This window comes from Gymnogyps californianus, chromosome 6, assembly GCF_018139145.2.
Source record: "Gymnogyps californianus isolate 813 chromosome 6, ASM1813914v2, whole genome shotgun sequence".
In the NCBI taxonomy this organism is placed as follows: Eukaryota; Metazoa; Chordata; class Aves; order Accipitriformes; family Cathartidae; genus Gymnogyps; species Gymnogyps californianus.
In genome coordinates this window covers 23,943,178-23,970,152 of record NC_059476.1, presented here as the reverse complement: position 1 = coordinate 23,970,152, position 26,975 = coordinate 23,943,178, and the positions used below count along the sequence as shown (strand labels likewise).

Sequence of the window (26,975 nt, the reverse complement as noted above, 5' to 3'; positions counted from 1 at the left end):
GCACAAAAGCAAGTGCAATAGTGCAGGTTAGAAACATTTATAAAAATTGTAAGCGAAACTGGTTCAAGAACAAGCACTCAAGCATCCTCATTACTTCACTTCTTAATGTCAGGAAGGCTCTCTATCAGATACATAGGCTCAGTGATCACTTAGTTACTTCAGTGGTGTTCAACACAGGGAGCACAGCTTACTGGTCAGTTACAGAAAAGCAAGTTTCAGTTCTACTGGACCTGTGCTAGTTCCATGGCAGGGAGAAAAGGACTGACTCCAAGGAGACACAGAGCAGTAAGCAGGACTCAGCTACAAAAGGTTTTGTGCAAACATGTTAGACTGCTTTCTTCTGTGATTTGCAGCTACTGAGTTTGTGGAAAAGGAAGAGAGTCATAGAAATGGCAAAGGATTGTGTAATCTGAGCTTCAGCAGATCATCAATTTTAAATCAATAACCTATGTCAACACTAGCCAATGTTTAGTAGGTTATTTTCTGACACATGCAGTATGTAAATAATCAATTAGTAATTTCTATTATTTCTTGATTGAACAATTGTCACGAAAACTGAGTTTAAGAGAGACTTCTAAGGACTTACATGACAGACAAATAGAGCTATATGAAAAGTTTTGGATGGAATCATACACGCAATCAACTCGATCAGTATATACAAGTCAGAGTTAGATCACGCATGTAATTATCTGGATGAAGTACTGGAATGGAAGAACTTTAGGAAAGGTTTACTTGGTTAGCACATTGTTGCGGGCAACTTCAACAGATTGCATTCTCTCCTTTTATTTAAGATTATACCACAGCTTCAAGCACAGGATTAGAAAGACACCATGTTACAGAACTCCTCAATGAGACGTGACAGACTTCAGCACTTGGTTTTAATGTTGGAGGGTCGTTTTTGTTTTTTGTTTTTTTTTTTGTAGGTTCTGTAAACAGTTCAAAGCAAAACCCAGCCAGGTAACTGACAGTAAGCCACATGTCTTGTACTTTGAGCAAAAATTATTAAAAAAAAAATTGGTAGAGAACAGATAGATAGCTACATAGAACCGGAGGTACATACACTTGAAGAGTGAGCCAAGTACTCCCTACATGTAGCGCATCTACCACAAGGAGACTTACGAAAAGCTTTAGAATTGTCGTCTTAGCGTGTGTTAGCAGAATACGAACTTCAGAGTACTCAGACTGAAAACGATTTGCCATGACAATGCATTTACTAACCTTCAGTGCCTCCAGCCCTGCTTGAATCACAGGTGCAAAAACAGTTTCTGTTTCTCTTGTGTCTGCAAACATTTCTGGAATCTGATCCAGCAAACTAGGAAAGAACAAGAAAAAGGAGGAATTCAAGATTCCATTTAATTGGAAAAGCCACACAGTTGCAGTTGATGACCTATGAGACTGAAGTGGTTTAAAGAGAAGTCCCTAACATGTCTGTAAGTTTGGGTAATTTTTACAGTATTTGGCATCTCATCATTTATCTGTGAAAAAATGATGCTTTGTCATTCTTCATTGGCTTCTCTCACCCATATTGTCAGTGCTTGCTGTATAGCCTCAGCTGATGCCTACTCCAATAGCTCTTCTGTATTCCTGCTCTTTTAATATATTCCAATATATATTGGTAAGTAAACTCTTAGGAAAGACTAGTGACACTTGGCCTCTATTTGCCAAGCATCCTGTGTACTAGTCAAAGATTAGTAGGTTTAATCCACAGTTTTGTATTTATGCTTGTTAATGCACTACAAAACAGGCTAGAAATTCTCTTTAGAAACATGCAGTGCCAGGCCTAGTTCCCAAAACGTAGTTAGCTACACACCATAGTTTAATTATAGTTCAAGTATCATGTTAAATAGTTTGCCAAAACTTTACTAATTTCTCTTTCTTTCCTTCTAGATTTTATCCTCTATGCCGCTCATTCAATTTTCTCCATGGAACCAAAATTATACACCACTGTTGTCTCAGTTTACAGTTATTTAGGCAGTTGCCTTAAAGACAGTGATTCAGTACTCTTACAACTTTCACTCTGCATCATTCTAGTTGTGTTTTGGTTTTTTCTGGAAATGCCCTTCTGCACTAAATCCCCTTATATATACACCTTCTGCCAAGCTGGACTACGAGCCAAATACACCCTTACCCCATGAATTTTCCCATCCTACTTTGCCAGCTTAATCTCAAAGAGTATAGGAAGTTAAAATACATGGAGCGACTTCTAGATGAATAACATGACAAATAAGCATGCAACACTTGAACCTACCAAACAAGAAGTTTACTACACACATTGTAAATCAATTTCTATTACCTGGCAATAACTGTCCTGGACTCATTCACATTCACCAGAAAACCATCAAGGAGTGGCACAAACATATCTGCCACATCTGAGACAACCATCATTTGCGGCTGTGCCAGTGAGCTCTTCACGTTATAGAAGTGTAACACTTTGTTGTAGGTGACAAAGCCTACTCGAATGGCTGATTCTTCCATGTTGCCTTCCCTGTAAGAGACATACTTGCCTTCACATCTAAGTATATAGTGAAATCCTTATACAGAACCCAACACAATAAGGGATAAGGGAAAAATTAAAGGAAGGAAAATTTATTTTCACCTAGAAAGGTATCCAGAAAGATGTTCTGCTTGGCCTTTTTCTGAAGAAAAGCTTGATAGGATTATCAAATAATTTTTCAATTTCTAGGTTTTTTTAAAGGGAAAAAGTGACAATGTCCCCCATTTTGACTGGCTACAGTAGTACACAATATACCTACCTGGGCAGGTAATCTAGGAGTGACTTTAATTCTTCACATATTAGCCTCACTAAGCCACTCTTCACAGCATTGTAAGACACATCAATCATGAAAATGAAAGCAGGTGGACTGGGAAACTTGTTATTCTGTGGAAGAGAGGGAAGAAGTCACATTATGGCCATGCAATGCAGCCCACGTAACAGTTCTGTAACATGGACAAATGAATGCTGGTCAAAACTCTAATAGCTTTCATGTACTTTTCTACTCATGAGCAGTAGTTGTTTCTTCAGATCATTCTCCCATCCCTGCCCAACTAACAGACATGTAAGCACACTGTGCTTGAAATGGACTGGTATTACATGCCCTAGACCGATTTTGCCATCGCTCAGTGAAGAACAGGATAGTTATAACTAAATCATCCATTTACGTGACTATGCCAGATAGGGAAAGCAGACAGGGAAGTTTCCTGCCAATTCAAGACTTTGGAATCTGACCAGACTGGTTATAAGTGATTTCATCAATATAAAGCAAAAGATTTTCCCCTCTGAGAACTGCAACCTTTCCTTTCTCCTTAAATATCAGGTTTGCTTTGGGAAAGAAAAACTTGTTTCAGTCAACAGTTTTCTAAAGTCTATAGGTCGTACTGGAAGGAGCACATAGAACAAAAGCAAAACAAAGAACTTTCAAAAAAAGCTGGGAAGATCGCATCTTGTTTGAATTAAAAATGCTTCTTATGCTGTTAGAAGCAAGATAATTGTTTTTTTCCCTTAACTCGAAGTAAAGCTGAGGCATCAGAAGGTAACCAGTATAAAGCTGCAACATTTAGACATCTATTTTCCCAGCATTTATTTCAGCAGAGATGTAAGTTGCTTTAATAAACACCTTGCACATATTTTTCCTATTCCTTAGAAGTTTATTATTATTTAAATCTTAAATTTAAAAATGAACCAGCTCTGACAATATGTATTTCACACTATTCCTGTGTTTTTGACCACTATGGCTGTATTTGAAATTTAAGTTCAATAGGTAAAGTCTGTCTTAGGAAACAGGTGGCACATTGCATTGTTACTATTGTACTTTCCTTGAATCTCTCCTACATTCTCCTTCTGCCCCAAGGACGACTGCAAGAGAGTCCCTCCTGCAGAACTGCTAAGGTAACAGCAGCTATAGCCGCTTGTATAGTAAGCAGACAAGCACATTATTTTACACAATGAAGTGGGTTGGATTAATGCTGTTAATTATCTCTGCAGCTAGAAAGCAGCCCCAGACAATTCATGTCATTCTTACTTTTAGGAAAATAGGCTTTTTATTTAAAAGCAAAACAAAATACAGTAATAAACACATACTACTGTACCTTGCAATAGTCAACTGTTGCTAGAAACTCGTAAGACCCCAGTGATAACTCAGGTCGGTCATAGAAGTCTACTCGCTTTCCAGTATGATCCAAATGCTGGAAGTAGTGAGGTGGCACTGGGAAAGGAAAAATCATTGAGTTTATCAGTGAGCATGATAAACACTGTGACTAGGGAGCTAACATGACAACAGCTGTTTCAGATAAGACTCCAGGAAAGCTAGCTAGCACTCTGTGCTAGCATGCAAGTATTACTAAAAATATTAATGCAATTTAAGAGCATCATTAAAGCCAAGAAATACAGACAAACTGCTTTCAGTTTGCCTTATGCACCAGGTGGCACACTGTATAGTCACTCTTGTACTTTTCTTGAATCTCCTTTACATTCTCATTTTACGTTTCATATCAGAAGTGTCACTATAACATGCTCTTGGGATTCTTCTGAAGGATTTAGTCCAAAGGAAAAATATAACAATCTTGTGTAAGTAGTAACAAACGACTTACAAGAGAGTTTGAGGCAAACCACAGGCTACAACATTACTGACTCAATTCAGGCGTACTAAAAGATTCAGCTCCTTATTTCGCTCTATCAGTTAGCTGCTTCTATTTTCTTATTAGTCTATCTATTATAGAATCTTTATATATATAAAATCTATAATTTTTAATATATATATATATAATTATAATCTATCTATTTCTTCCCATGCTGCACACACTCGGGTGCAGAGACTGCCATAATGCTTTTGTCAGAATAGACAGGGTACTTCTTACAGTGGTTTGTAAAGCATTAAGAAGGAGGAACCGGAAGTGTAACCACATGCCCAGCGCCCAGTACTTTTGTGCTGGTACCAGGCATCAGAAAGTAAAATGGGAGTTAAGCTAAGTTTTCGCCTACAAAAGTCAGCTGCAGAAACAAAGAAAGCATTTCCCTTGTGCCCTAAGAACTACCATGACAGACAATCCCTCCTGTAGAATTGCTAGGGTGACAAAATGTATTCCAGCTATACCTGCCTATATAGCTCCAGGGGAGAAGAAAATGAGATTATCTGTAATGATAGTATTCACCATCTTTAAATTATTCTAAACAATCAAAGTTTCAATAGTTCAAAAGAAAACAAAGTGATATCATTAAGACTACATATATAAGCACCTATCACTCTTCTCTCCAAGTACACATCCAGTACAAGCTAATTACCTGATTGTTTTTGCAGAGAAGACAGAAATTGTTCTCAAGTATTAGGTACAACTAGATTGTATTTTCACAGCATGGCTTTCATCAGCAGTCTCTGAGCACCCCTCCCTTTTCTGCCCCTGCTCAGTTGTTACAGGTATAGCCATTCATACAGCTGCTGAGTGAGCAGGGACAGGGAATGCATGCAGGCTGAAAATCACCAGACAAAAAGGTTTTTTAAATTTCGCCGTTTCTAACCCCTGTCAGCTTCCCATTTTGGTTTGTACAAACAGTTGTACAGCATAACTGAGGTGATAAGAACCAACAGTCCTTTAAAAGCCATCAGTGCTACCAAATGAAACACTCAAAACATCACCATAACGTTTGTTGTACCTTACATTCCACTGTGCCTTCAAAACAAATCTACGGATGTCATGCTATGAGCAGCACATAGTGACTTCTGCTTAAAAGGAAGCACGTTTTATATTAATTTAAAAGAGCAACTAAGATTAACTGGCATATATTGAACACTCCTATTCAGCTGTAGCAGATTTAGCTGCAATCTCTAAGCAGTGTTTAAACAGGCTTTGTGAGCAAAAAAAAAAAATCCTAACTCATGCTACTGACTAGATGTACATCTCAGTCTGTCACAGAAAAATGTAAGTTTGAAATACCCTAAGAAAATAGCATAAATAATTTTTCAAACCACCATACATTATGCTACAAGTACCTCATGTTAAAAATTTGGTACAATACTGCAATGCATAAGCACCTACTTAATTTGAACATAATTTCAGAACTGAGCACTGCACGTGTTTTATAATGAATTTTTTACAAGACTAAACACACATTAAAGCACAGTATACATTATAAATGATCATAACATGATAAAGATTTATTTGCTTGCATCTTTTTCAAAGATCACTCCAATAGAGTCTAGAGACCGATTTTGAGAAGAAACCTTACCCTCAGTGACACAGCTGCAGAAACAACACTGGAACCTCCTTCCACCCTCAATGAATTGCATAAAAGGGCACATGTAAGCCTTGCACCTATTACATCGGACAGGACCGGATTCTCCATGGTCTACCAAATAAGGAAGGGTCTGTGGAAGCGGGGGAAAAAAAATGAATAGATAGGTCACTTGATGAGAAAGAAGTGGCCACACATATTGCAGAGCTTAAAACTATCTCCCTGTACATTGCATAGGATTTAGCATTTTGGCAGCTGTGGGAGAGAGTGCAGGGGGTGGGGGAAGCCTGAACAAGTATTTTGTAAACGCTTTTCAACTCAAGCTCTAGCACAGCAGTTCTTTGTGGGCTGCAGCCATTAACGGGCTATCCCACTTAGACACAAACAAGTACCTCTGCATGGTGCTGCACTACCTTATATAGCAGCCTGCTTGAGGAGCATGAGCTCTAGCAGGAATACCACACCACACAGGACAGATGTATCCCAAGTGAACACAAAAGACTGAAGCCATGCAAAGAATGGCTGTGACAACCTCATGGGAGTGAGCATACAATTTATATTTCACCACAGGTTGGGTGTTTTAAAAAGCAACTCTTTACCTCTTATATTTTTCCCTTGTAAAAAGCAAGCTTTTTGACAAAATAGAAGCCAGTCATTGCATTCCATATATTCAAGAACATAGAGCATCCAGACTATCTTAAAAAATTTCAGGTAAGACTTTTTTTTTTTTTTAAGTCCACCATGAAATACAGTATATCTGTAAGTTCTGCTTGTCTTGACCCCATTGTATAGCAAGTCCTCAAAACTGTTACATAGTGATACCATTTTTGAACTATTACTGATAATATATTCTTTTTGCAGCCAAACCAGAATAAGATGCTTGGCAACTTCTGCAGCTTCTCAACCTCAGAATGAGCAGGAAGCACTTCAAAATGACAAAGACAGAACTCATGCAAGCTATAAGCTGCATTCATAGTTCAAAGTACCTTTCATAACTAAGAATCTAGCTCCAAAGAAAGTTTAACTACTTTTAAATTTTCTGACACTAAAGGTGTCCAGTCTTAATTCTCTCAGCCACCCTAAACCTCTGATCATGTTTAAGAGACAACATATTCATTGAGCAGGAGTAGAGCAAATGCTCCAGTCACTTTCTTCCTCTTCATGCCACACGTGTCACATCTCTCATTCAACCCCACTAATCGTTTACTGACAATACAATGGTTTTGCGGCCAGCATTTGTCAGCTCCTATCACCCAGGCTGACCTACTCAGAGGAAACAAAATCTCAAGTTTTCTGACTGTCAGGCAATGTTGTTATTGTACTTCCACACAATAAGCTTTCTTCCTCAGCTTCTCCCCCAATAACATGCATGCAAACAAACTACAAGCGTGCTGTAAACACGCAGCGCTATGCATAACTTGTCACTAACCACATACATCCTTCCCAGAAGGCACAGATACTTCTTTCTGAAGCCTCAAGCTTTGCTTTCTGAACTGTGCGTTAACATAGGGCAAAGGTCCTGTATCTAGCAACCAGGTGCTGAATTTTTATATATTCTAGATTTATCTGAATGCTGTATTTTCATGAGACATTTATCCTCTCATTACTGATATGTTAAGCTTTAGCTCTATTTACAGTCTTATTGCTTTGAACAGCTGAGCCTTCATCTGTTGGAAGGGCCCCTCCACAGGGAATTTGCCCTTGCCATAAAGAACTTCTCAATGCTAGAAGCTGACCAGACTCCAGGGCAATTTTCCGATCCTAGCCATGTTTTTTCTGGATATCACAAGTGTTTGTTCAAAGCATAAACACACCAGGAGACCTAGTTGTTTGTAAAGCTTCTCTAAAAATGTGCAGCTCCACAAGCCTCTGGGTTTCTCAAATAAGACCACATTCTCCTGTTGTGCTCCTTTTAAAGTCCAGCCACAATACAGCAATACAGGAATTAACTTCACAACTCTGTTTTATCACAAGCCAATTTTCAGAAATCGAAACCATAGTTTAGGAAAATTAATGAAATGCAACAGGAAAAAAAACACCCTTAAAAGCCCAGAGGATATTTCTTTCCTCAGCAGATGCTATAGTTAAGTTTAACAGGGCACAGAACACTGCAAATATATGTATTCAAATTTAACAAGCATATTCGTCTTTACGTCACTGCTCCAAGCAGACTAATGCTACACAGGAGCCAGAGTATTTAGAATATTTTATAAAATGTCTAGCTCTGCAGTATTCTCAAAGCTTTCATGTTCTCAGCAACCAGACAGAGTGGGTAAAAGGCTAGCTAGCCACACATTACACCTAGAAGGAAGTAAGTGCTGCTCAGAGCAAGGGCAGAAATACAAGTGCAGCTCAGCAGTGTCCAGTACTCAGTCTTGTGCTGTCATCCCACAGTGCTATGCATGTACATGCACATTAGACAGCTTAACCAGTGCTGCTTGATACATTCTTATCCAATTCCACAACTTGACATTCTAGGAAAGACTTAACATCAGTGATCAGTAGCCATTTAAATACTTTAGACCAAGAAAGAAATTGAGATCAACTGGAAGTGTACGCATTTGTGACGATCCTAGTATTTTGGTCATTTGGTCATAGAGCTTGACAGTTACTGCAATAAAGCTGAAATTATCATGGTGATCAAAACATTAAATGTTTTGATCACAACATTGTTCTGCCTTATAGATCTCTACCACACACTTGCGGGAGAATCAATGTTTACCTAGTGTTCATTACCTAAGCATTACTTCTCAATGTATCTGTTACATGTTGACATCTAATAGCATTCTCCTGATGAGTTCAGAGTGCATATGTAACTCTGCATACGGTTCTCACCTCCTCTGGGGGCAGAGTAGCCAGCGGTTTTATGACAGCAGCTAGGGGAACTTGGGACTGTTTCGCCATATCTGAGGTGCAGGGAATATTGTAAGATGTGCATCTTATGTAGCGGGGACTTGCGTTACCTGGGAAAGAAAGAAAAAAAATCCCCACAAATTTCAGTACGTTAGGTTTATATTCAAGAACAGAAACAAAGATACCTTCAGTTGTGTTGTTAAGCCAGAGACTAAGAGCTTATCTAAACAATCAATTAATTTCAATCTATGCAAAACTTGAATTCCAAACAAAATGCCTCTTTATGATTAACTACGTACAATAAAAGCCCTTAACTCAAAACAAATGAACTTGAATCCACATCAACTTAAACCTTTAAAAAGGCATTCCTGTTTCACTCTTTTTGCAGACTGAAACATTATAGGCAGAAAACTCAACTCAAACATTTCTACTGTTTGATTTTGTAATTTTGGCCGAAGAGTAAAGCACTTGATTGTAGAATAGGATTCTGACGTTTTAAGGGAGCTTTAAATCTCAAAAAGAGCGTGGGAAATTAAAAGATGAAATATCCTTTCTCTATGAAGCCCATGGACCAATTGACATCCTGCTCGACTTAAAAAAACCACAGTTCCCAGTCCTATTCAAATGATATTGTTATTTCAGTTCTTGACTGTTGTTGATATAGCTCTACAGAAGAGGCTTCATTTGCTGCTTTCTGACATCCCTGCTAATGCTGGTCCCAGGTACCTGCCTTGGAAAACATTTTTTACTTGCGAATTGGTTACTAGCGAATTGGTTACTAGCTACCAAACAATCAGGAGTATCTAAATTGAGATCAGATCAACATAGGACTCGAAACTAAGCTTCTGTTGGTAAAACACACATCCTCAGCCACTGAAATCATTCCCCAAACTTTTCCTTTAAAGACATAAACAGTTCTGTCACTGACTCTTTGGGGTTTGTGTTTTGTTTATTCATTTAGGAAAAAAAAAAAAACACCAACACATTTTACCTTGGTCCTTGACCAAGAAATTCGTAGTAACAAGAGGTGGGACCTGCCCTCTCACTCCAGTGACAAATGGTTCTGACCCACGGTTACTTCTGTCATCTTCAATCACTTGAATCTATGATGGAAAACACCACATTAATATTTGGAGGTTTGGTTTCAAAGTACTGTAAAATACAAAATTTATATCTGTAAGGCAGTGAAAAGGGGACCTGAGGCAAACATTACTATCTCTAAAAATAAGAAGTCTAAAGCAAATAAGTTTTGTCAAGCAGTCACCTCTCAGTTTGATTTCCAATAGTAGTTAATGACTAACAATAAATTACAAGTTGCAAATAGTATTTTTCCCCAAGTATTTTGAGTAGTAGCATATTTTGTGTTTTAAGGCCTGATGTGAACTTATAAAACCCAAACACAGCTTAAGAAAGGAATTTTTTGTAATATTCCCCTGTATACTGGTCCTAGCCAAATTAAAATGAGAAGCTTCTGTAAGCCTCAGGCTAAAGTTCTATAGATAACCTAGCTTTTCCTTTCTGTTATGTTCCCACTGTTTTCATAGTATGCGTTTATTTTTAACCACTGTAACTCTGACCTAAAGACAGATGCTTGCAAGCTCAGGTGGAAGCCTTCACTACTGTGCGGTGCTCAAGAGTTTGTGATTTGAATTCTGGGGATGTGGAAAGTGAAGTTTCAACACACTTGTCAATGAATCAAGCTTAAACTTCAAAGCCAGTAAAAATCTTAAATTTCTTAGTATTTCAAATTCTTCATTAATGCAAACATGCTTAAGATAATGGAAATGCATTAAACAGCTTTATTTGACTAAAATATCCACTGACCTTTGCATAAGAACAGAAAATTGTAGTTATTCATAGTTTTAACTACATTTCCATACTGGCGCCTGAATGAAAGCATTACGCTAGCAATCATTCTTCTGATCTTATTTTGCCACCAAACACACATGCCTTTGCTTAAATTGTGAAATGCAGAAGTTTGCATGGCAGAACTACCCTCTCACTAAGGATTCCAAGTTGCCAGCAGAAAGCCTCCCATAGCATCAGACAGTGACTACTCTAGGATAAATCTAGTCCCATTTCAAAAGTCTACAGACTGACTGACGTTGGTGATATCACCGCTGGTACCTGTTATATGACCAACTTTGACTAAACGAGGAAGAAGTGAAACAACAAAGTCAAACGTGGTTTTTTTTTCTTCCAATCCGAAAGGTAGCTGCTTTTTTCTTTCTTTAGGTAAGATTCATAACACATAAACATTAAATTTTCAAATTCAAAATTTAATGGTTATGTATGAGCACAGATAATGAGAGAATGTTTATAGCTCCCCATGCCTCATATTAATCTACTAGAAGATTTATATCAGGAATTAACATCAAACCAAAACAGTTCATCTGCAATTTTAGAACTTCAAAGCATTAGCCTGGTACTGGTATATCAACAAGAACAGTAATCAAATTCTGCTCAAAACTGGTAGAAAACATGGCTACAAAGGCTCATGCTGTGTGTATGTTAACATGAGACACACATTGTATGGACAATTACACTGATGGCTTACACTGAAAATGCCAGCTGGAATCTGGTGAAGGAGATATTCTAAAGATCAGACAAAGTGAAGGGGAGACATTCTTCATGATCTGTTTCTGAAACAGTTGCTTTCTATTGCCTCACCATTCATCACAGAAGAGAAGATTTTAACAACCTCTTGTGGTGTAATGTTACTCATTTTGACAAGGCAAGCAGAAAACAGCAAGGAAAGGGTAAAGGATTAATGATGGAGGGTTAGTGAGGTGAAGTTCAGGTTTCAGGCATGCACAGATGGTCACCAACACACAAACTACAATTGACATATATACAGCACTTACTGGACTAGGAATTGCATCTGGGTCTATTCTGTGCCTGGGTTTCTGCTGGGGTGGCAGCTCATTAAGTTGCTTTTTTTAAAAAAATAAAAAGTAAGAGTGCCACAAAAAAAAAAAAAAAAAAAAAAGAAAAGAGAATAATAAACCAAAAAGTAACAGTGTTACTTCTCTCTACCCAAACCTGTAGCACTGGAATTAGATACATTTGGACATTGGTTCATGCAACAGGAAACATCAGCTTCTGCAGCATACACTGATCCCAAAACCAGCCTTGCCAGGATATTGGGCTTGGGCTCTGAACACATTGCTAACAGAGGTAGCGGCCCACGTGCTCATTTTGGTTAGAAATTGGGGATTTATGCTTTAAGAACATGCTAAAATGAAGGCAACTGACACAAGCCATTTGAGATCTCATTTAGTGGAAGAGAAGAGAAGCAGACAAGCAATTAAAGACTTCTTATATTCTACAAAAAAAATATGGTCATAAACTTTACATAAACCTGGAGTCTAAACAGATATCTTTTTTGAATAGCAATAACTTCTGAACAGCACCAGTCCAGATCTAAGATGTAACTCAAGACTAAATTATTTTTATAGTTTTGAAGTAAACTGATTGTAAGCACTGCCCTGGAAAGGTTTCCTGTTATCAAATGCCTGTGGCCTTCTGACACAGTAACAGAACAGCATCAGCAGCAGTGGAAGAAACAGCACAGTAGACTAGTGGCAATAATACTGCCAGGCTTAGTATTACTCATCATTGCTAACCATTACACATCACTGCTTGTCCTTTCTCAGAACCTCCATTCTGAAAGATAATGCCAATTTGAGAAGTTGTCCATATTTGACTGAAGTAGTGTCATGACTTAATGCCCCAAAAAAACGTTAACCAGCTTTTTGACAGATTATAAGAAAAGGGAAAGGAAAAGCACTACAATCATATATTAACCATACTTTAAATGTGGATCATACACAAAACCTGAAATTAGTTCACCTTGGAAAGTCATTAAGCAAGAATCCAGAAATGGAGAAACAAGCTTAATCAAAGCCCTCAAGGATTCTCAAAATGTAACACAGCACAGAAAAAGACCTGAGGAACTAAAGCATTGATTTACATATGAAGTGCCTTTCTTTAGTCACCAAGAAAAATACTGCTTCTAGGCTTATTCATAACAAAAGACTGAAGCTGGACATACGAGAGAAAAGTAACCAGGAAAACAGACTGATGTTCTTTGGAACAAGAAACCTTTTTTCAGCTTTGGTCTTTGTCAGTTCTGTTTTATGTAAAGACACTATGGAAGAGTTCACACTGGTAAGAACAAAGTAAGCTTACAGGGCTAGGAATGGAATCTGGATCCAAGCGTTTTGGTGGAGGTGGTGGTCCGGGTTGACTTCCATAATTTGGTGTTCCTGGATAGGCTCCTCCATAGTTTGGTTGGGGACCCCTCACCTGCCCAAAGGAACCTTACAAGAAAGGGACAGCAAAATCAAACAACGGCTAATACTAGGTGTTTCCTCATTAGGCACTTCCCACTTTTCCTGTCATCGTCAAAAAACAAGAAAAAAAAGTCACGTGCTTTTCAGTTAATTAGGATTAAACATATCTATCACTGTTTCAGCTTAGACCTGTACATCTCTATCCATGATCCAATAAACTGATGGATACAGTCCTCCTTAAAACCAGACTTAAGGAAACACAGGTTTTTAGACGAACATAACTATTTTTAGAATAATATGACTACAATACGCATTAAGATCATGCACTATGAACATCTAAGTTAAATTGTGGAACTGCCTAATAGAAAGTGCACACAGAGCAGCCACATAAGCTAGTGGATGACCCATAATTCCTCAGACTAAATGTACGGAAGGAGTTCCCTCGGGCAGTTTCGGATTGTCTGAAATTACAGTAATACGTTAATGTGTGATTATCTCTTCTGTTTCGTAACTGCCTGAAGTTATTTCGTATTACTTTAGACAATATTAGTCAGTTATGGAATAACAGCATGTTTTACCCCATTAGTGTTTTTACAGTTCATAGCAATTTGGACAGATACTTCAAGTAATTTACCTGGCCAGTTGTGCAAAGCTGCATGGAGGATGGGATTCTCAATCCTGACATTTGCATGTGATTACTTTATCCTAGCTATCTGTAAATATTATTGATTAAAAATCTGCCAAAACTGTTTATAATTCAGAAAGCTTAACTGATATTACTTCTAAGCACACACAAAATGTGAAAGGTTCTACATGGAGAAAAATACAGCTTTGTGAATTAAAGAAGAAAAAGTAGCAACTCCTTTTCAATGTTTAACAACCCCTCTCATACACATTGTATATGCATACTGGCCACAAATTTAAAAAAAAAGATAATAAGGCTTTTCAGGATCTCAGATCTCTACTTTTGAACAGATGAGGCTGCAGACATCAAAGTTCATAATAAAATTTCGATCACAAATTCTTGTAGTATTATGGCACTAATTATTAAACAACTTTTTGACCAAGTAAGCTAGGACTGCTTTAGTTACATTAATCTGATTAAAACCTGTATGACAAATATCTTAGAATGACACATCCTATTGTTTATCTTGGATTTGTCCTTCAGACATGAGCACAGGGAAACAAGAAGGAAGCTTTGAAGTGCAGCCAGGAGCCCACACGTAACAAACCTGAAATCCAGTTCTCAGTTTGCAGCACAGAGAGAACACACGTAACTTACAATTCCTATACTAGGAATACTCACCGTTCTGCTGCATTTGGTATCCTGGCTGAGGAGGATGAGTGGGAGGAGGCGGTCCATGGAGGCCACTCATGGGAGGCCCAGGGTGCGGCCCTGGCATAGTTGATGGAGGTGGTGGTGAGGATACATGATTAGGCTGGGACGTTGGTGGTCCAGCAACTGTCTGCCCAGGCAGTGGTGGGCCTGGTATGGTAGGTGGCCTTGGGGCACCTGTAGTAGGAGGGTAAGAGGAAGGTCCAATCCCTGTAGAAGAGGGAGGTGGGGCAAAACCAGGGACTTGAGTAGGTAGGCGCTGAGTTGACATTGGTGGACCAGGAAATGGAGGCTGTGCCAAAGGAAGACCCTGAGACACACTGGTAGGAGGGGGTCCTTGGCTCGCAGTGTAAGGTGTGTAGAGGCCAGATCCTGTTGCACTAAAGCTTCCTGAGACTGGGGGAACCGATGTTGGGGGACCTGATAAGAAGAAGATATAACATAATTTTCTTCTATCCTCAAGACAATTAAGACGCAAGCAAAACCCATTTGCTCTAGATCATCTAAATAGGTCTACCACTTTCTCATATTCAGATGGACTTGCCAGTACTAATAGAGACAAACCTTAAGTGAACATCCTCCTAAATTGGTCAGAGAGCTGAAACTCCTCCAAGGGATCTGAAACTTGATAGTTCCTTCATTGTCCTCTCAAAGTCTGAGCTTCTTATTTTACATAATCAGAATACATTTCAGGATTCATGGCCAGAAAAAAGGGGCAAAGCCAGGAGTATGCAAAACAAGAACCACCATGTCTGTCTACCGATTTCTTGAACTGAAATAAGTTTGTATCTTAAACTCCACACTAAATTGAAGCCTGTAGTTCAAGAATGGTTTTGAGCTTCATGGTTTTAATAGCATGGAACTAGCATCTTCTGTATTTACCGCTGTACTATTTCTGAGGATAATTTTAGACAAACAGATTGCCAAAAGGCTGGAGAAATCTGCATCCCCTACTCCTAATTTTCCTATAAAGTCCGTGTTAGAGTATGAGAGATGCTTGTCAAAAAGTACTTTACCAAAACAATTAAAAAAAAAATAAAAATCAAAGTGTAGTCAGACCAGTTTACACATACTAAAGACAAATCTCTAGTCTTCAATTTAAAAAAAAAAAGTCCTGTAATCTACAGCAGTGGAACTGTAGATCTAACACAATAGAATACAATATCTAAATTCAGTTTATACTGTTTAAGTAAGTTTCTTCTCAACTTCAAGCAAAACCCTTCACAGAATCAGAGTAATTTCAGCCCTTTTTCCTTCTTTTTTTGACTGGGCTGCTGCACAACAATGGCAAGGCATGTAGACTCTCCAACAGCTTACTTAGGGATAGACTGTTTTTGTGTTTCACACCAAGATTCACCTAGCTGAGGAGAAATATTGTTATTCTCTTTTGTTACTCACGTCCTGCAGTACTTCCTGCACTGTCCCCTACAATAGTCTCAGTTCTGTTTTCCCCAATGATGACCTTATTAGTCAAGGAAACTACCGTTTACTATGGCAGATGTCAACACCCAGAGAATTCCCGTCACTGTATGGTAATGAACCATTGACAAGAGCAAATCTTTTATGAAATTACTAGCATAAATGAAAAGCAATAGCATATTTCTGTAGCCAGGAAACCTCACCATAGCCCAGTCCAGCTGGGGGAGGAGCAGAGGCTGAAGTACTGCCAATTGTCATCCCTGCCATGTGATTGCTGAGCTGCTGTACACTGGCTGGGGGGGGACCATATTGCTGGAACGTAGATGTCTGGCTGACAGGTGTGGGTCCTGAGCCTGGCAGAAACGGCTGAGAAGTAGGTGGCCTGAGAAGGAAGATGAGAAACTTCACTGGATTCCCCATTATACAAGCAGTTACAATTCTCTGTGCCTTTTAAAATAGTTTTACCACATAAACACTAGCTGGGTCTCAACTATTTACATGAAGCAGTGTAGCTCAGTTTCAGAAAAATAATTACATATCCTGCATGCATCTGAATCCCTTTAATCAAAAAAATCTATTCGTTCTTACAATACAAATTCTATGTTTATAACATTTTTTTTGTTAATTCCATTTTAGTTATCGCAACAAATCAGAAATACTGCAACAGAGTCTACAGCGTGAGCAACAGCAAGGCCTGCACAGCTATGTAAGAATGCTCTGTTGCCCAAAGGATTTGGCCTCTCCAGCTGACAGTGCTGAGCTTAACCAGAAGGAAACAAAAACCAATCACCTTCCCCCATAACCAGTAATTGGAATGAAGCAGTGAGGACTGTTACCACTTTCACCACGGAGGTAATGCCAGTATCTTTCTGGAGAAGATGTCCAAGAGCTTTAAGTGAAGATAACTCAGGAATCCATAACGGACAGAAAGGGACCCAGAACCAATACTAAGGAATCACTCGGTAATGACAGACAGCAACATGCTCTAGACAGAGATCAATTCACACTGCCAAGGAATCACGTACTACGGCTGTGTGGATGCAATTGTTTTAAAACAAGACAGATTATGAGAATCGGAAAATTCCTTATGGGGAAAATCACTACCACAAAGAAAGTCTTTGGAGGAGAAGTGGTTTTGATCAGTTACTGACATCTGCTCGTATTGTTTCAGAAGTTTTTCATCTCCAGAGATTCCTACTGTCTAACAAATACCCCTACGGCAAAATGTTGTTCCAAAACAATAAGGAAGAAGTAAAGGAAGTCAGCGTCCACCACAGGAAAAACAAAGTATTTAGTTTGTTTTAGACCCTAAAAGGTCTAGACCTAGCATAAGTCTAGGTTGGCCTTTGTTATGATTTGCTCTTCTTGTACGTACCTCTGCATCGGGGCTGCTGAGGCTGGAATCCCATTCTGCACATCTCCATGTCCAAACTGACTGTATGTCAGGTGGCCAGAAGGAAGAGATGCTCCAGAGGCTGGAGGGGGAGCTCCAGATGCTGGAGGGGCTCTTAATGAACCTACAGACATAAGGGAAAAAAAAATAAAATAAAAAAAAGCCAAATCACAAATTATTCACAGAAACAAGGGCTTGAACCAACTACCATGAAAAATCCAGGAAATAAAAAAAAAGTGCAGAAACAGTTAGCAGTGGCCAAATTGATGTATTAATACTCCACAAGCAACAAATAATTTATACAACTATATTAGAAGTAGCAAAACTGAAAGCACAAATATTTTTAGCCGGTGTCACTCGTCACCATCTCTACACAGTCCAAGTAGAAAATATGTACTGTGGAGGGTCTTCAAAAGACAATTTCATCTTTTAATGAAGAAAAAAATGTTATCTTGTCAGTAAGGTGTTAAATTCTTCCCTCTCCAAGTCCAATTATTTTTATCCAGACCAAGGAGAGTATTCACATGGAACCTAATGTTCATTACACATCAGTTTTCCCTACTTGAAAGGTAAGCAGGTTATGTGAGTAGATTCAGTTTTCAAAATTACATGCGACTAACTGCTTTTACATATAACATAATGGGGGCACCACAGACTGTTCTTCCCAACCTCTCAAGGTTGGACGCTAACATGAATACTTTCTCATCTTTCAGACTGCGCTGGTTCGGTCTCAGCCTGAACATATTTTCCTCAGAAACAAGTCTTCACACTTTCCACAGACCGCACAATGCTGGATACAATACCAGCAGACCAACTGCAGTGTCTACTTCCAAAAAAGAGAATCTAAACTTCTATTTTAATGATATTATGTTAAAAATGCTGGTAATTAGAACAACCCTGTGACCATGCCTGCTAACCACAAGGGAACATGTGTCATGTATGGAGTATCATTAAATACAGATGACTAGAGTAAACTGCCCCATGAGACCAGGGCAGCACATACACACTGTTGTGTCTCTCTGACAGTGACTGGGCATGACAAGTTTAAAACGAACTCTGAAACCTTCTTGTGAGGAACCATTATGAAATAGGAAATAAGCTATTTCTCAATTCTACAGTATAATTTATACACCAAAGCATGAGGTTTCAACTCATATATATTTTTGTCTTATCTGCTACATGTAATTCTTAGTAAGCTTGTGGATGTAAATTCAAGGAAGGAATTAACTAGACCTTGTATGAATAACCAGTAATTTCTTGGGGCTTTTTTCTTTATTACTAAACCTCTTCTTGTTCTTCATTTTGAGACTTAGCACTTAATTATTTCCAGAGACATTTACTATTTTTATGTACCTTCATCTCATTCAATCTTGTCTTTTCTAAAACTGCTGTTACAGCACCTTCGTCTTACTGTTCCTCTGGCTAAGCATTTCCTGATCTCTAACTATTTGTGTGTTGTGTGGTATTTCTATTTCTGAATGTCTTTTGTGATACCTTTTCAGTTAATCTGATATACTTTCATCTATTTTGGAATCTCTTTCCTTTGATAGTACATGTAAACTGTTTGGCATTGTTATCTTTTGTCTTTGAAAGCATATTTAATCCACTTCCTGGAGGGATCCTACACTTTTTTTTTTTTTTTTTACATTAAGTTAACTTTCCCCCCCTCAACTTTAACAGGCATACAATTTGACAACTACATGCTTACTTCAGAAAAAGCTTCTGAAGTTGTCTTTTTCCAGTTCTTGTCACAAATACACTTCTGTAACCATTACCACAGACTGCTCAAATAGCCACTGAAAAAAATTCACTTGAACAAGTATGAATATCTAGCAGTTTATTAGCTTAAGATTCATTACTCTTGAGGAATCCTGAAGTTCCCCTTCAACACCTTTGAGATATTGTTCTTACTCATCACAGACCTCACAATGGAGGTAGATTACGGCAAAATGGAAAATGCCTGTGATTTTACTCAAAGCCATGAGACTACATGGTCTTGGCTCAGTTCTGACTCCCTACTCTTCTAAACAAATTGACACCACTGGAAATAGCTCTTCAAAAATAGCCCTAGTTGGAAAGAAGGAAAAATACAATATGATTTCTTGCAGTGTTTCTAATTCTTACATCTTGACTGCTAGCTTTGCAAAAGTATTTCCTTCTTCAAGCCACAGCTTTTGGAATCATAATTATTCCTAACATATATTTGGTTTCTATGCTATAGCCAAGGAAGCTAAAACCTTCTTTTTTCCCTTAAATGAAAGCACAAGTTACAAAAATCTCATGACTTCCAATAACAACCTCCTGGTACTTGGGGAGATTCTTTATTGCAATGCTATCATTTCAAACTTCACATTTTAGTTCTCTAAGTGGGAGACTGCATTCTTTTAAACTAAGGATTCTCCCTGACAGAACCTGAAAAGGCCAATTCAGGTTTTGAAATCAGTCTTCAGAAAACATTAGTCACAAGTCAGGTTTTATCTATGAATCTGCAGGCATAAGGGATTTCTATTAGGATTATCTCTTCATATCCTATTTATGTTTCTGGAATGCTGCCTACAAATAGATTGGGAAGTGTCCCACCCACCTCTGCCTGAATAATCAAGTACCCACACCTTTGAGATAAATACCCATATTAAATGGGAACTTGGCACAGAAGAAGCGGCACAGCACAAACACGCCCACAGAAAGGACACCATTTACCTATGAAATTAGGTGCAAGAGAAGAAGTGTCAGAGTTGAGAGATACAGGAGAGCCCTTCGAAGGGAACCCCAAGGAAGAAAAGTAACCTGGAAAGACAGAATACACCAGTAAATCAAGCCTGAGAGAAAGCGCCAAGAGACAGTGTTTCCAATGCTGAGGACAGTCTGCAGTGCAGAAAGTATCATATACATAAAATCCATGTCACATTTACCACATTATTCCTTAAGCTATACTCCCTCTCGCTGTTCTGCCATACATAACATATTACCAACATAGTTCATATATTAACTTTAATACAAGTGTTAATAGTATTGTAAACTGAGTCGACACAAAACAATCCAGCAGCAGCCTAATTGTTACCGGTATTCAGATAATTGTGTTTGCACTTTCAGCTGCATGATCTCGTCAGAAGGAAACCGACAGACTGACTGAAAGACTGGTGCAAAATTGTCCCAGTTCTTTCAACATTCGCATAGCAAGAAGCAGCTATTTTCAGCTAACAGCACAGTACTGCACTTCTGGTCCCAAGCAAGACTAGCATCACCGGCACAACATTCCCATGTTTCCATTAGTTAGAGCCAGGGTTTGTAACATAAATTAGATGTGAAAGACTCCCTGACTGAGGATGGCATCTGCTCCCAACACTTCTCCACTCAGTCCTCCAAGCAATTTTATTGTTATTTTTAAAATAAATCCCTAAGACAACTACTTTGAGATCACAGAATAACATTGGCAGTTTTCCTTTTACCCCTCAATGTTCGGTAAACTCCTGTCACTCTAGTGCCTCTGAAATTAATTCTCTCTCCTCTATGTTATGCAGCTACAACAGGGCTTGCTACAAAGACCTGCAATAAACATAACACGTTGGAGAAGGGGGTAGAAAGGATAACTGCCACTATCTTCACTATCACCTGTCTGTTGTCTTTGATAATGCATTGTTTGTTTGCCACTCTCTTCCACCTGGATGTCATTCAGCAGCTACTAACAGGTCAACTTCTGGCTGTTGTGCTAGTGCTCTGAATTTTATATTCCTTCCTTCTAAAGACAGGAATCCTGGATTTACAGTAACAGGTCCAAAATGCACAACTTGACAACTGAGATTTCCTTAATAAAGTCTGCTAAGTCTAGGAAGGATGGTCTCAGAAGAAAAGATGGAAGAGAAATCTCCACAAACCATGGGTGGCCTTTGCCTGATATATCAATAAAGTACATGAGATACTACTTAAGAGTAGTGCAATACATTTTTGTCGTCCAAACGAGACCACCTTGTTGCCCTCAGTGTTACACTACCTTTCAATCACTACTGGCACAAAGAAAATCTGTATTTTTAATCTGCACAAGTTTATATGCAAGTTATCAAGCTTTCTAGGTATGTCCTGAGCTGTCATGAACCACATTTCTGTTGTTCTAAAATTAAAAAAGGAAAAACAGAAATAATTCAGAAGGAAAAAAGTTAATTCCCTTAAAAAGAAATGCTTTTCAGACTTTACAAGTCTGAAAGTTCTTGAAGTATCTGATGGAAGATGCTCATCAGTTTCTTTCCACAAACATCCTAAACATTCTTCACACTGCTAACAGCCAAATTCTGTTTTCTGTAAATAGCTGCACTGATGAAACTTTGTAACAAATCTGTAGTAATCTTTGTCCTTCTTTATCTCCTTCTCTCCCTCACTGAAGCAAGTCCAATTTCTCCCCATTCCTCCCATGGGACAGGAAACACTAGTCAGTCAATGGCTACATTGAGCAGCCAAACAGAGCACTCAATGGCTGAGCTCTGCTTCTGTCTTCCCAGGAAGCAGGGTTTCTTTCCTCTGCCCAGTGCTGATTTTCATTACTTTTATAGGAATTTAAACCCTCTGTGAAATCAGTTCAAAACTCACAGATTAAAAGTGCTGTTGGAAGAGATTTATTGAGAGGAGGGGAAGAAGAGGATTAAGGAAAGAAAAGGAAGATAGAGCAACTGAATAACCCATTCTTTAGCACACCACACTAACTCTTCTTCTACTCCACTACCCCACTAACTCCAGACAAAAAACTCAACAGGGTAATTATTCAGCTCCCAAATTTCAGTGTCCCACTTCTGTTAGGTTCAAGACAACTATAGGCACTTTTATTGTTCTATCCTTCTCATTGAGTTTGGTTTAAAATTCAAGAAGTTGCAAAAAATTCAAGATGTACTTGGAGGGGAGAATAATACAGAGACTGTTAGCATGATTAGCATATTTCTCATTTCCTTAGAATACCAATCTGAAATCTAAACAAACATTTGAGAGTGGAAGTTCATGTTGTGCTTATTTGAATTCATCCACATGATTTTGAAAGGCAGAAATACTCCTACTCAAAGCAATAGTATTTTCTCCTCTACACTTCAGATGTTAAAGTCACTATTAATCTCTCAAAGCAATTCAGGTACTTGGAAACAAAGACTCCTAAAGTTCTTTAATAATTTTAAGTTAGCCTTTCTTTTGAAAACAGAAAAAAAAGTTGAACTACTTTGGTTTTGTTTGTTTTTTTTTTTTTTTAAACAAACAAAACCAACAAGTGATATGATCCTGCAGAATCAGGGAAATTCTGGAACACATTAGCTTGCCACATGTCCACAAACTTTCTATTGATTTTAAAGGCATTAGAGAAAATAGCTCCAAACACGCTTTCTGCCTAGAGTTGTATGTCTTCATCTTTCAGGATGGAGTGCAGATCTTTCTACATAATAATGTAAGGCAGTCTCAATTATAAATCTGTTAGTCCCTAACTGCTGCCCTTCAACATAACCTCATCAGGAAGATTGTCCTAGTCAGGTGCTTCAGTACCACAGCGGCAGGGACATACAGAAAAAAAGCAGGCTGTGCTTCTCAACATGTTAATTTCATGAGCTATTAAAAGAAGAGTAAGCCCTACTAAAATGGACAAGTGACAGAACAATAACCTCAGAATGTACAGGAAGAACATGATTTTTAACATCATGGAAGCTACATACAGCAGAAAAGATAATTGCTGCCACAAAATAAAGACTAAGCATAGGAAGTATACAGAAAAAATTCCATGCACGCAACAATTCACACGTTATCAATCATTAAGTTTTGACTGAGAAGTACCTTGTGGAGGGACTGGCTGTTGATATCCTGGCATCGGGCCATTATAAGCTCCATACTGCGACTGAGGAACCCCTGGCAATGGCTGTCCTCCGTAGGCAGGCTGCTGGTATCCCTGATATCCAGGCTGAGGTTGCCCATAAGGAGGCCCTGTGTGAGCTTGCTGATTTACACTCATTGTATTCACATCCCCAAACTAATTTCACCTGCAAAAAGAGGGGGAAAAAATGGCTTTTAGCAGACAAACCCAAACTGGCCAACTTACCTACTGTTTTCACAGCAATGAGAGCTCCTGAGATACTAGGGAAGGTAAAACATTAACGGTAATTTACTCTTGCACAGTAATTTTTTTCAACTAAGATAAACGCTTTACAAGAGCTAGTTAGAAAACAGTATTTTCAGAAACTATGTTTTCTAATCAACTTATTCACTGCTTCATCCTGGTTAGACTTGTGATCGTCTTCTTAGAAAAAAATACCATAATTTGCCGTGCCATAGCAGATGATTATCAAGCTTCCTGAGACACCGTATGAACTACTTCCACCTCACAGAACATCAGACCAACAGAAAACAGATTTCATGACACACATGAGAGATTCCTTAACATAACACTTGAATAACACTGAACAAGTTCAGCTTTCATCTCTATGTTAGTCTACTTGATCATGTTTCCTTGCTACAAGCAACGCACACTTCACCTTCCACAAAGGCTGCTTCTTAAAATGTTTGGTAGAATCCAGAACAGGACCAAAAAACAGGGGTTTTCGGCTTTTCTTTTTTTAAACAATAGATGATTTAAAGTGCTTGTTATGTACATAAATTTCAGAAAACTAAAATATTCCGAAAGCAGCATGTTCACCTAAGAAAGATGTTCAAAATGGAAAAGCATCACAAGCAAAGATGTCCCTAAAGGAGTTATACAAAAGCGTAAGACCTGAAACAGAGCGTCAGAGACAGGAGAGATGTTTCTTAGCAAAGTTATGCAAGAAATCTTGCCTAACAGGCAGATTCCCAATTCCTCTAACTAACCGTATAAAGACATTGACTAACTTTATAAAGAGAAAAACAGAAACACCATTGGGAGACCCCAAACCAAGCAGGCAATTCTTACAATACCACAGTACCAAGCACGCAGATAAGCCACAGAGCCCTTGAGTTGTGGAGGGCCAAAGAGATGACTTCATGAGCAGGAGATTCCTTCGTGGCCTATTTTACAAGGATATTTTGCATCCCCTGCACTCCTTTGGACACTCCATATGTCACTGTTACCCTCTTCAGCTAAGACTATCTACACTAACACTGTAAAGAAATGTGTGTTTAGAGCAATTTAATTTTTTACTAAAAAAACTCCAGTTTATATAAAAATGCAAAATTGAAGTAAAGCAAATAACTAAAGTTGCCCTCATATTTTGCTCCAAACCCTATGATGAACTTGTGCGCTAAAGATACATAGTAAATCTTGACACAGAGGAGACATACAACTGCAGCAGCCACCAGCCAGTTGAGGCAAATCCCAGCTTAACTCAAGCGGATAACAAACACCCAAGCTGTTTCGCCTATACATTGATTACAGTATGCCAACTAATGCTAAGGTTGGTTCTTCACATTACCAAAAATATGATGTCAAAGAATTATTTCAACACCACAGTTGTACAGCAAAGGTACTAAAATAACTACAGCTCCGTAAGAACCATACACAGAAATTATTTTAGATCCATATATATAATAAAGGGAAAATACATATATCACAACAGAGCGATCTAATTATTTACAGAAGGCGGCTAGCATAATGCGTACATACTACATTTAACCTCCTATAGCTAGTAAACATGACAAATGTCAATACTAAGAATGCTAATGCCCACTCTGAAATTAGATATTAAACTTCATATGAAAGAAAACAAATTAAGTTTGATATTTTTATTTTTCAAGCTGTATAGAGGTAATGATAGGGCTTTTGTTTAGAAAAAGAACTTAAATATTTAAAGGTAATTCGCTCTTGCAAATCACATATAATATCATTTGCAACAGCTTACAACAGTGTGACAGAATTTTTGATCAGCCTGGAGTGTTTTTAAACAGGATTACACATGACAAACATGACAGCAAGAGAGTCATTTCTAAACACTCTGGTTTCCCACACCACCTTTGACTTAGTTCTGCAAAACAGTCTAACCTGAGCAGCCATGGGGCCAGGAAATCTGGACTTTGGGACCTGCTCCCTTCCCAAGATCCCCTGAAGGTTAACCTCTTCCTCCCCAGGTATGCAACCAGTGTCACCACATTGCAATCACAGACCTACCCCCAACCACCTCCTGTTCAGTGCAAACAGTAAAGCAGGAGAGCTCCTCCTGAAAAGGTGGAGGTAAAGGGAAGGGAGAACACGACGAGAAGACTGCTCTACCTGCACATCTTGGAACATCCGGGCAGGGCTTTCTGCCAAGGAAGGACTGCTTTCTCTTCTTCCTGCCCCTGACTATTGCTTATTGGATTGTGCATGAGGAACCTGGCTTCTAGTCACTGCTCCTACAAACAGGTCCTTCCTCCAGGAAGAGCTGCAGGCAAAGTAGCAGCATCCTGCAGGATACCTCCTGAGCTATAATCATTAAGATACTCTCAACAAGTTACACCTACAGAAACCTCCGAACAGATCTAATGTTTGAACAAGGAATTACTACAGGGCAGGAGAAGATCAATCTTTCATGGTGGTTTTTTTTTTTTTTTAAAAACCATGATGGGGCAAGAACTCAAGCATGTCCCTTGCAAACCACTTCTGACTTACTGTTGTGAGTGTATACTCAGTAAGTGATCTTACCTGATGATCTTTTACTACTCTCTTTTCAGCCTTCCCTCCCTCACATGAATATCAGTATTTCCTGCTTGAGCAGGTAATATCTGTTGGCTTGTTGCTCTCTCCGCAATAATACCGAAACCAAGAGGTAAGCTTATTTAAGGCCAGTCTTACAGACAAAGAGTTTTGAGAATTTCCTACACTTTCTATGGAAAAAATAGCTACACAGAGGAGACAGTTCTAACTCAGTGTCCCAACTGAAAGAAAGGTAGATAGACCTCAAACCTTTAGCTAGCCCATGTGGCAGCCAGCACAGGCCAATCTCCACCATAGCACAAGCTGATGCTTGCTCTATGCTGGCAGATGGTCAAGGAGGGAGCTGGAAAGGAGGAGGAAGACTCAAGAACAAGCCCAGTGTTGAAGCTGGGGACAAGGCTGCTTCATTATTTTGGTTGCTCGACTTGCTCTAAACGTAAGGCTAGTGGCATGCTTGCTCATCACTGATGTGGAATACCATACAGGGCAGGGCCAAGAGTATCTACCTCTGAGAAGGCAGAAGACAGTTGTCACTGAATGAGTCCATTTTCCTTCTCCTGCAGTATAAGTCATTTGTATCAAACAGCATTCATTTTGTCTCCACTCAAAAAAATATATATGTAAATTAGAACCTGGTCATTTGAAGAGATATGGGGAAAGGGAGAATTTCATGCTGTCTTATGACATGAAGGGAAAAAAAAAAAAATCACAGAAAGAATGAAATACATACACCAGGTAGAGAGAAACGGAGAAAACAGGCTGTTTCACTTGATAAAAATACTGAGGATATTCCTTTGCATGTAGTAACACATTACCAAAACTAAGCCAAACAT

The 26,975-nt window shown here is 38.7% G+C and overlaps 1 protein-coding gene across 2 annotated transcripts in view; it reads right to left on the bottom strand.

Annotated features, from left to right (window-relative positions):
* The window catches only part of SEC24C (SEC24 homolog C, COPII coat complex component), a 39,108-nt gene that overhangs the window by 7,705 nt on the left and 4,428 nt on the right, over window positions 1-26,975 (bottom strand). Inside the window, exons 2-14 of one of the 2 annotated variants that reach the window (XM_050898783.1) lie at window positions 23,319-23,521; window positions 17,505-17,646; window positions 16,333-16,511; window positions 14,681-15,130; window positions 13,271-13,401; window positions 11,944-12,012; window positions 10,071-10,182; window positions 9,062-9,189; window positions 6,221-6,359; window positions 4,087-4,202; window positions 2,754-2,878; window positions 2,294-2,485; window positions 1,219-1,312 (exon numbers count right to left, since the gene is read on the bottom strand). In XM_050898783.1, the coding sequence (XP_050754740.1) occupies window positions 1,219-1,312; window positions 2,294-2,485; window positions 2,754-2,878; window positions 4,087-4,202; window positions 6,221-6,359; window positions 9,062-9,189; window positions 10,071-10,182; window positions 11,944-12,012; window positions 13,271-13,401; window positions 14,681-15,130; window positions 16,333-16,511; window positions 17,505-17,646; window positions 23,319-23,493 (2,052 nt within the window). In that variant the 5' untranslated portion in view covers window positions 23,494-23,521. The remainder of the gene's footprint in view (window positions 1-1,218; window positions 1,313-2,293; window positions 2,486-2,753; window positions 2,879-4,086; window positions 4,203-6,220; window positions 6,360-9,061; window positions 9,190-10,070; window positions 10,183-11,943; window positions 12,013-13,270; window positions 13,402-14,680; window positions 15,131-16,332; window positions 16,512-17,504; window positions 17,647-23,318; window positions 23,522-26,975) is intronic. The other variant, XM_050898784.1, reaches the window with a different exon arrangement.